The sequence below is a fragment of the Eucalyptus grandis genome, chromosome 2 (assembly GCF_016545825.1).
Source record: "Eucalyptus grandis isolate ANBG69807.140 chromosome 2, ASM1654582v1, whole genome shotgun sequence".
Lineage (NCBI taxonomy): Eukaryota > Viridiplantae > Streptophyta > Magnoliopsida > Myrtales > Myrtaceae > Eucalyptus > Eucalyptus grandis.
The window spans coordinates 34,645,242-34,655,840 of record NC_052613.1 but is presented as its reverse complement, the minus strand read 5'-3'; the positions used below and the strand labels follow the sequence as shown (position 1 = coordinate 34,655,840).

Sequence of the window (10,599 nt, the reverse complement as noted above, 5' to 3'; positions counted from 1 at the left end):
ATGATACGTGTCTACCAACGCATCGAGTACTCACTAAGTCGACAGTCCCAAGAGCAAATTTTGCAAAAAAAACACTTACAAGTCCTGCAAAAATCACTTCCACTAGTATCTACATGCTTATAATCATATTGAAGAATGACAACGACAGCCAGATATCCAGTCTACAGCGGAAGAAGAAATTATACACGATGGAGAATGATTATTGACTCGACCCTGAACCATTCACGACCTACAACAACGAGGCATGCGTGAACAACTTTCACAACATTGATGCAGAGACTAATCCCACACAAAAATGGATGCCATTTTACACATTACATAGCACGCGTTCAGCCATGAGGGCGATATTTACTCTTTATCTACAATTTTCCCGATACAATTGCTCATGATTTGAAGCGACTTGATCACTCCCAGTCTCCATCGAAGAAACCCGCGTCCTTCATTTCAGAGTAGTACACGTTCTCCAATTGCAAGTCCTCCTCCTATCATCATAATCGAGAATTTTTAGTGTTATGACAATCTAAACTTAAGTCACTTTGTGCTCACGTGAAATCAAACTAAATAAAATGCTTTTAAAAGAAAGTAATACCACAATAAGAAAACTTGGGCATAAGGATGATGGGCTAACCTGGAAGAAGTCAGCTAGAAATGTGAAATACAAAAGGGGAAGGTAGAAGGCATGATAGCAGACGATTGTGGCACCGTACAACCTGTAAGATTAAGTGCTCTAAACATCAGGAAAATAGATTGCTAAACAAAAAGTTCATCTGAAGCAGAAAAAAGAAGAAAGAAACAAATGAAAATTTGAATTACCACAATCCAAAGCCAGCTCCATTTCCAGTTACGCCGCATGCAAATAGAGCTAGTGCATTCATGATGAGCATGATGATTACATACCTGTAAAACGCTGGTCTAGCTGCAGAGAAATAATAGACATACCCAGCTGGTCATATTTTACCGACGTTAGATTGTCAGGAGATTCATCATAAACATAGACATAGACATACCAGGTAGCCTTTCTCTCCACCTGGAATGATACATGAACAATATAGAACCATAAACTGCCGTAAGCACCAGTCGGTGGACTACCCACAAGCCCCATTTAACCCTATGAGGATTATCAATGTCGTCGATAAACAAAGGGATTCCAAATGCAAAAAGATAAATTGCCTGAAATAGAAACCATAAGGAACCAAATATCAATCTCCAGAGCCATAATATCACCCATTAATAAAGAGAAGGAAGATCTGATGAAGATCATTAATAAAAAAAAAAGGAAGCAAATGACGACAGGTCATATCATGACCTTCAGGTCTCATAGGGCTTGAAAGATGATTGTTTCCCATTGTATAAATATATTTGAAAAGTGCAAACCCATCTCTTGTGCCACTCATTGCAAATAAATTTGTTCCATCAGAAGACACAATGCATGATCCACAAAAGGAAAGATGATAATGTGCTTCAACCTGCTTCTTCAGTCAGAAGGAGGAATGTGGAGATAATTCGTATATTGCAAAAGGCAAAACATTACCTTGAGAAGAAGATCCAAACCAACAATGAGCCCCGAGACAACAAATGTACGAGTAAGTGCATGCAGCCCACTTGCTGAGTTCCCTTGAAGCAAGAAGGCCACCAAGCTTACTTCAAGAAAGAGCATTCCAGACGTTGTAAACAAAGACAAGATGTTCCAGGCCACTTCTTTCCCAGCAGTGCATTCCCATGCCTTTATAAACAAAAGAGCCGTTCAAGCATTTGTAGAACAATGAAAGGTCCTTCAAAGTACAGATCTACATTACTTAAACTTAGATATTGTTGTCGAGTGCAGATTTATATCATGGCTTGACTCTTCTAGAAATAAAATGTACAATACAAGGACCAGAGATGTATAGAAACATTTTGAACACTAGAACTTGGTCATAAGAAAACAGGAAATTAACAGGATATTCAAATGTTGTCCTTCAAATGGTCTCACTATCTTTCTTCACTTTTTTCGGCTATTGAGATTTGAATTAACCATAGCTCTGCAATAAGACACATACCTGCAACTATTGAGTTTGAGATTAAGTGAACCGACACCCGCAACCAGTCCAGTTTCATGTCTTGTAGACATAAGGTGTATATCACCTCCATACAACTGATCAGCATGGTTGCAGATAAGCAATCACAGAACTACTCAGATGAAAGAGAACTTATTTGGTTTGTTTTCATTTTCATATTCTCTTCATTTCTAATTCACGAAACCAGATTTTTTTTCCTTGTTTGAAACTCAAAAGAGGTGTAAAAACTATGAAAGTGTGTTTGGTTGGCATATTTTCATTTTTTTCTCTTTCTTGTTTTATATTTTTAGATGGTTCAAGACTATTATCTTCACTGTTCCTTAGTCCTAAGCCACCTTATCAGAAAATCTCATTACTTATCAAAATTTTGAACCAATAAGGTTGTTGTTAATGTCCTTAAGTGTCAACACATTACTTCAACAACTTCAGTTGGTGTGAATTCCATGACCTTTAGCATAGAAATATAAATGCTGGAAATCACTGGTACTTTGGGCCACAACTTCAATGAAGTTTTTGGAAAGTTTCTTAATCCAGTTTTGTTCTCTCTCCATGTTGTAGATAACCAATGGTGAATCAGCTTTGTGGCTGCCATCTGTTTAATATTCCTTGAGTTAGGCTTTCTACTTCCCTTAAAAAATTTGACTTCATAAAATTCGACAATGACTTGGAGTGCTACACAGATGACATGGGACCTAACTAGGGAAGCATTAGGACAGGGGAGTGGAGTTGATATCCATAGGTTGAGAATGTGTTGTTGTGTGACTCATGATATATTCAGTCATTTGGAGTTGGTTGGGATATGATTAATGGAACATCCCCCCTGCATGAAGGTAACTAGAAGTTTTCACAGCAACTGGTGTGGACTTTTGACCAACTGTCATCATTGATAAGCAAATTCCTGATATACTAAATCTCAAATGATGATTAAGGACTATCCTGTATTATGTCTGTATTTCAATTTTCAAAGAATAAAATCAATAGGTGTCCTCCATAATTGAAATAATCAAAATCAGAACAATGATATCTGACAAACAATTACAAGTATATGATTGTTCTTCCGCTCCACCTAACCTTCATTTTAACACCATTAGCGATAGCCATCTCAAGTATCTCAGCAATAGGAAATAATTACACGGTGAAGAGCACCACATGCCAAGAGAGTTGCCAGTGGACTTCTACAGAAACGCATTTAGAACTTTGGCTTTATACCGCAAATAACAAAGAATGTGTATCATCGAATAATTCGTATTCACTTCTTAGAAGACGTCGGAAATTTGAATGAAAGGCTATTCTATCTTTAGCTACACCAATTCAAATCATCCTATGTTCATCATTCTGATCAGTTCTTCTATCATTTTCCACCGCAACCACCATCCACAGCTTATTACAAAATTCCAGGAGTCCAAACTTCCCTTACGCTTCTGCACGAGACACTCAAAACCCCTCTTCGGAAAAGCCACACCAACAAACTGAAGACCCTAACTTGCAAGCAACATTAGCATTTCATCATCTAAACCCAATCCAAATGCCCTAAAGACAAGCTCAAAAGCCACGATCAAGCGCAATAACGAGCCGGAACAAATGCACGAACTCGAACAGTCCATCTTAAAACTGCGACGGGCAAATAGCAACCCTCACCTGTAAAGAGCACCAGGTCAGGTTGAGCAAGCTGGCGAGCCAGAGGCAGCCGTAATAGGCGATCATGATGGAGGACCTCCCGCTCGACAGCTTCGAGAAGCTCTTCCTCGCCTGAGCGGCCAAGTAGAGCGCGAACGCGAGCGCGGACGCGATCAGAGCACGTTGTGCCAGAACCCGTGGCACTCGAAGAGCCAGCCGTACATGTTCGGGCCGATGACGAAGCTCCCTCCGACGGCGGCGGAATCGTGGCCGCCGCGCCGCGAAATCGCGATGGCGGACTCGACGGCTTCCTCCAGGGACCGCATCTTCCAAAGTCGCGAAATGGGCGCCCGGAAAAACGCTAGCTTTTCGCCGGCGAAGTCGATCGGAAGAGCTGGAAATGGGAGTCGACGACGGGAAGAGAGAAAGAGAGAGAGAGAGAGAGAGGGGTAGAGGGGTCTAACAGCAATACGAAAAATTCGGTGGAAAGTGAAAAAGGAAGGACAGCTGAGGGGTAGAACAGGAACCGGGAGAAATTATTTTTATTTTTATTTTTCATATTTTGATTTCCTGTGATGGACTTGACGGATTAATAATTCTTCTTAGTAAAATGTTAGAAGACAATTCCATGTTGGAAGGAAAGCACAGTTCAAAATGCTTTCGTGTCAGCTAAGGCGTGGCAATTAAATTCGGATTCTTTTTTCCCATGTACATCCTTTGATCAAATTTCATTTTGATGGACAATAGTAAAAGTAGGGCCTGTTTGATAGAGCCTAGTTTCAGCATTTTCGGGAATAATTGATTTTGATGATACTTTTGAGAACAATTGATTTTATTCTTTTGTTCCTAGAAGTAAAAGAATAACATAAATCATTTAGTAATTTTTTTTTATTTTCAAGAACAAAAATTAACCTTTTTGTTTTGAAAATAAATTTGAAATAAAATTAAAAGTAGAAAAAAATGATTCATGTTTTCCCAGAACAATTTCTAGAGTCAATTTTAATTTTTTTTTTCTATTCTCTTTTATTCTCTTTTCTTCTTTTTCTTTCCTTTTCTTTTTTTTTTCTTTTCCTTTTGGATCGTTGGCCTTAGCCATGGCCGACATTGGCCAAACGAGAGTGGGCCAACCTCACCTAAACATCGTCGGCCACGACAACACCATGGCTAGGCCAGTTGACCTCACCTAGAGGAAGATTGGGAACCTTGGCCAGACTTGAGCCTCTAGCAAGCTTGTCAAATCTTGCCTAGCCGGTTGCCGAGCCATCGCCGTGCCTCGTGATTGCCACCAAGAAGGAGGGAGAAGAAGAAAAAAAAAGAGAAAAAAAATAATAAAAGTATTTAAAATAAAAAATAAAAATCTTACTAAACGTATTTCTATCTTAAATATAAATTTTGGACAATTAAGTATTCATTTTCTTATAAATTATTCCAAGAAATAGAATAATTAAAAAAAAATATTTCTAATAAAAAATTATTCCCAAAAAAGAATCGTTATCAAATGTGCCATAAGAAGCTATTTTAAATGACTTCTTGATAATGATTTAAAAACTAGGGCTTCAATTTCTATAATGTAATTATAACACATTGCAAAAGCTTTTAGACAGCTTACTTCACTTAATTTTAAAAGATACTAGCATTTCAAATCTTGCATTGTAGAAAGTACATGTCCTACAATGTTTCGTGCCACATCACAAGGGAACCGTTTCATATTCCAAAATATCGGTGCATAATGATAAAGTCGTGAGAAAAATAAAAAAATACAAAGGGCATTTATTTCTCAAAAAAATGGATGATTTGAAAAAAAAATTCTAAAATGTCTCTCTTATCATTTTAGAAAATGATCAATTAAAAATATTTTCATTGCCCAAAAAAGTATTTAAACATATATTTTTTTAATAATGAAAACATTTTTCAACAATTAATTATTTCAAGTGATATTAATAATTTTTTTTGATTTTTCTGAAATTTTTTCTAAAAAACTTGAAAAACTTTTTACTAGAGGTGAGTACTAGGTTTCATTCAACCTAGGAACTAGATCAAAAGTCCAATTCTTGATTTTTATTAAACCTAAAATCGACCTAGGACAAGTTCAATTCCCATTTCCAAGGTTGAAGGTGTCAGTTCTATTTAGGAATTGATTAAACTAGAATGGACCCAAGTTGAACTGGTTTTAATTATTTTTAAGCCTCTTTTAGAAAAAGGAATTTACTTTTGCACCAATTAAATATGAACCATGATTTTCAACATGAAGAAATAACGACATAACTACTTAACTCATAAATGTTGTTCTAGTGAAATGATACAACTTTAATATCTTTTTATAAGAGTACAATTTTAAACATAAAATGGGCCAAATCCTGGGTGAATTTGTTAATTGACTCCGAATTGGTCGGTTTAGGAATCAGCACTTCCCGAATGGATTAGTTTAATTTTTGGTTTCAATCATTTAAAATCAAGCATGAGACTAGATTCCAATTGGTAGTCGGGAATTTTTTTTTTTTTACCTCAGAACCAATCGCCCTACTTTTTGTGTATGTAAGAGGGTAGGAGATTCTTTTCCCCGTTTTGTACAGGCAAACATCGAAAATTGCATATTTTGTTTGATCCTAATTTGGGTCATCAACCTATCTAACTTTTTCACTAATTTATTGGAAAGAGTCAGAATTTGTACACTTGATTCAGAGCTGAAAATCGTACGCATAGGAGGAAAGTCTAATAAATAGCGCAGACCCATCAATACCATTCCTAGGTCAAGCAATTTTCACTTTCTAATCTATTTATCGACATGCTACCTCGAAACCGAAATCTAATTTCCCCAAATTTTTCCAATTTTCCAATTGGTTGAGCTCATATCGTCATCCTAGCTGTGAAAATTGGACCGGACCTTTTGTTATATCCACGAAATAATATTTTTTGACAAAAAAAGACGAAAACGAAGACCAAATCAGAAAACGACACCTCACGAATCAAAAACGGCGGGCCGTACATGTGTAGGTAGTAGTTGAGGGGATGAGAGGCACGGCCGGCTTCCCTCTGTCTAGCTGGCCGGAGCTGACCCACGTTGTTATCTCCTCCTATAAAAGAGTCGGATTTCCACAGAAGAACCGAGTCTTCCTCCACGCATTTGCTGCCTGTAGATTATTTCGTCGCTGCGTGTCGTTGTCTCTCGAGAAAGGGGTGCTCTGAGGTAGCTTCTTCCCGTTTTCTCTCACTTAATTTCTGCTCTTTGAGATGACCATCATAGTGGTTGATGCTGGACGTGACCCGCAGTGTTGGATTGTTCTTCTTTGACAAATCTTTGTTTCTTTTGATGCTTTGATCGGATGGGCTTGTTTTCGTTATGGGTTTTGATCGGTTTGGTCCTCAAAGATCTGGTCTTGATTGAGGAGCGAAGACTTCCCTTTTCTTATAGTTGCAAGTACTGCGATTCCGTTGCTGCGGAAAAAGCTCGGAGTTGGGATGGTGTCTCTTTGTTTGTGTGTATCACCAGTTGACTAGGTTTTGAGTTCCTCTATCGAAGTGAGAGAAGATGAGTTTGCTCAGATATAGTTTAATTTGTTCTGATAGAGCCAGCTTTTTGGAACATCAGATCTGAAATTTGCATATTACTGGAACTGGGTCATCGATGGGAGTTCGAAATTTCTTGTGTACTGTCAGTCTGTTGACTTTGCGGCTTCTTTTGAACCCATATTCCTGCTTTAATTGTTGATTTCATCACAGTTTCTTTATGCTTCGTTTCTTTGTTTTTGTGGCTTAATTGTTTACATTTTCACCATTTCAGAACGACCATTTGTTTATGTGGTGTTTCTTTCTTTGTTCAAGCTTGCATGATTGCTGATCTAGCTTTTTCTGTTTTGTTTCTGTCTAGATCACAAGGAAAGATGGTGAAGGCTGTTGTTGTGCTTAAGAGCAGTGAGGGTGTCTGCGGAACTGTCTACTTCACTCAAGAAGGAGATGGTAATGCAACGCTCTGATTATAGAATCTCGCATGTGTTTTCATGTTCAGGGTTCCATTCATCTTTTTTGGTCTTGCGTTGTTCTTTTCAGGCCCAACCACAGTAACTGGAAGTCTGTCTGGCCTTAAGCCTGGACTTCATGGTTTCCATGTCCATGCTCTCGGAGACACCACAAATGGCTGTATGTCAACAGGTATCTTTTGATTACAGTGGTCTTCTTATTAATGAGAAAGCATATAGACTAGTTCTTCATTTACATAAACCAAATCTTTAGTTTATTGACTTGTTATGATCTTTGAAAATGACATTCACAGGACCACACTTTAATCCTTGTGGCAAAGAGCATGGAGCCCCTGAAGACCAGAACCGTCATGCGGGTGATTTGGGGAATGTGAATGTGGGTGATGATGGTAAGCTTTATACAGTCAACTGAACCTCCTTTACTACTAATATAAAAATTACGAATGCTGATGTCAAGATGAATGTTGATGGAAATACTTGAAGATGTTGTGACTTTACCCACCTGTTGGAATCTGCATTTTGTCAAGCATTACAGTTTTGCATATGATAGAAGCTGTGATTAACTATGCTTTTCCTTGTGATTCAGGCACTGTTAGTTTCACAATCATTGATAACCAGGTTCTCTACTATCCATCCATCCTTAGCAACTAGCATTATGTGTTGAATTACCATGTTTTAGATTTCTTTGAAACCTAAAGCAGAATTTAATTTGATGACCCTTTCCTTTATGCAGATTCCTCTCAGTGGACCAAGCTCAATTGTTGGAAGGGCTGTCGTTGTTCATGGAGATCCTGATGATCTTGGGAAGGGTAATTTCTGAGAATTTAGGCTGTGTTTAGTTCGTAAAAATTTCCACATTTGCTGTTTTCAGTTTGGTTTTTTCTAATTAGTGGTAAGGCATCAGAGAATGAAAATTGAGAATAACTCCTGTAGTTTGAAAACGGTTTTCTAAACAAAAATAAGAGAAACTGTCTTTAACTAGAGTAAAAAACTGAAGGCAACTTTCTATGCTTTTAGTATTTTCATTCCTAATGAAATCGTGCAGGATTGGAATACCAATGAAGTACAAGCACATAGTTAGCAAGCATCTGAAGAGAATTTCACTTCTGTCAACAAAACATTTTGGAGAAAACAGTAAACGAAAGCTAAAAATGTTCTCTTGTTCCAAATGAAAGCATGCAGGTTTGGAATACCAATAGAATACAAGCATATTGTCACCGTCTAAAGAGAATTGCACTTGCACTATCACAACACGTTTCAGACAACACAGAAAATGAAAGCTGAAAATGTTTTCTCATGCCAAACAGGCCCTCAACAATCTTAAATGCTAGGTTCTCCAGCTAAAAGAGTGTTGATTTAGTAGGCATCTTCCCTAGTTTATTCCAGTTCTACTAGGGTATCAGTTGTGTTTATCATCATGCTATGGATTTCTTCTTGCTGTGGCAAATAGCTTAAGTGACAGGGAAAATGCATATTCAACTTGGCATCTTCTTTCTATTGATTATTTAAACTATTCCCACCTCTCCAGGCGATGCAATTTTTCATGTGAGCCTTCTTTATATTTATAAAAAGTGTAACTTGTTTTTATTTTCCTATACCCAGGTGGGCACGAACTTAGCAAAACAACTGGGAATGCTGGTGGCAGAGTTGCTTGCGGTGAGCATTTTAGCTTTAACTTACTGCAGCGTCATGTCGTAGAGATCCATATCATATGAAATTTAGTATGCCGCTTTTATTTGGCCCAAGGTTTAGCAGCTCACTTGTAGGTGGGCAGAGAAATGTCAGCTGATAGATGTCACTTGCCTCTATGTTGATCTTTTACAGCTCTTTTCTTTTCTGTTGCTCGTTTAATTGCTGAGAGAGGTTGGTGCGGTACAGTAGGCATCTGTAGATGAAGTCTATTTGATCTTTTCGTGAATTATACATTTCGACATCATCTTCAACATGTTCATCATACGGTGCACGCACAAAGCTCAGACAGCCATGGGATTTTTTTTTCCCCTACCACTTCTCATAGTCTGTTTGCTTCTCCCTCTTCATTATGGCAGGGGTTATTGGCCTTCAGGGATGAACTGCATCCTTCAACTACAGTAACTACAGTCGTGCACGCATGTAGTTATGAAGATCTTTGAAAATGTAGAATAAAGGGCAGTCTTGGTATGTCTCCTTTTCTGTCTTGAAAGTGGTTTGTAATTGCTTTCAATTGTTGTGCCTCAAAATGTCCACAGGCTTTTCTATAGCGAAATGTCGAACTTTTGTGAGACTATCTCCATGACAACAGATATATTCAAACACGAAGTTGAGATGGCTCACATGCTTGAAAATTACTTTGTCGTGGATTTTATCAAAGCTCTGCGATCATAAGATGTCTGGAATTGATATCTTATATGGTGATTACGAAATCTTTTCAGCAATCAAAAACGTTTCTGGGCAGGGGGGGCTCATCTTGTACTATGTCGGCAATAAAAAATAACCAACTCTTGAAATCGATGAGTGGCATGCTCGGTCAGGCAAGAATAGAGTTTTGTCAGAGTAGAAGTCATCAGTTAACAGGTTGAGCTTGTCGACAATGAAGAGAATCGACAACATGCAGCGTCAGTCATCGATGAGAGCCCTTGGGTAGACGAGGCCATAGATAGCAAGTTATACCAAGTTTTGGCTGTGTTGGAACCGTGAAATCTGATGCAAGGAACGCATTGGGGATGAATCGGTGCATTCCGTCCTACAATCTCATTAATACCTCGAGCTCGTTAATACCTCGAGCGATGGCTAGGACAAGGACTCGTCACGTTAATACCTTGAGCAATGGCTAGGACAAGGACTTGGACTCGTGCGATGGCATACAATACAAGCTCCATCACGAGGATAGGCTTGTAAGCCATCTTGGTTCGGTTGGGTTTGAATATCGGTGTTAGGTTGGGGGTCATGAATCAAGTAGTTTTCAAGGG

At 38.3% G+C, this 10,599-nt stretch overlaps 2 protein-coding genes across 2 annotated transcripts; one reads left to right on the top strand and one right to left on the bottom strand.

The window, feature by feature from the left end:
• Positions 1 to 97: 97 nt before the first annotated feature.
• LOC104430927 (protein CANDIDATE G-PROTEIN COUPLED RECEPTOR 2) lies at positions 98 to 4,123 on the bottom strand. Its single transcript, XM_010043645.3, is given in 7 exon segments — positions 98 to 482; positions 629 to 710; positions 814 to 916; positions 1,008 to 1,170; positions 1,532 to 1,723; positions 3,696 to 3,856; positions 3,859 to 4,123. Coding segments are annotated over 7 exon segments (921 nt in total). The 5' UTR covers positions 4,001 to 4,123; the 3' UTR covers positions 98 to 404.
• A 2,578-nt stretch (positions 4,124 to 6,701) lies between these two features.
• On the top strand, positions 6,702 to 10,000 carry LOC104430936 (superoxide dismutase [Cu-Zn] 1). The gene is made up of 8 exons (XM_010043652.3): positions 6,702 to 6,861; positions 7,543 to 7,631; positions 7,722 to 7,823; positions 7,945 to 8,040; positions 8,238 to 8,269; positions 8,385 to 8,460; positions 9,254 to 9,307; positions 9,700 to 10,000. Exons 2-8 carry the CDS (start codon positions 7,556 to 7,558, stop codon positions 9,720 to 9,722), a joined length of 459 nt encoding a protein of 152 aa, XP_010041954.2. The 5' UTR covers positions 6,702 to 6,861; positions 7,543 to 7,555; the 3' UTR covers positions 9,723 to 10,000.
• The last annotated feature ends 599 nt before the right edge of the window (positions 10,001 to 10,599 follow it).

Excerpts from the sequence above, each read along its gene's own strand:
- LOC104430936 (XM_010043652.3), top strand. The coding sequence starts at position 7,556 with ATGGTGAAGGCTGTTGTTGTGCTTAAGAGCAGTGAGGGTGTCTGCGGA. Across the intron at positions 8,270-8,384 it reads TCACAATCATTGATAACCAG|ATTCCTCTCAGTGGACCAAG; the intron begins GTTCTCTACTAT and ends TCCTTTATGCAG. Across the intron at positions 9,308-9,699 it reads TGGTGGCAGAGTTGCTTGCG|GGGTTATTGGCCTTCAGGGA; the intron begins GTGAGCATTTTA and ends TCATTATGGCAG.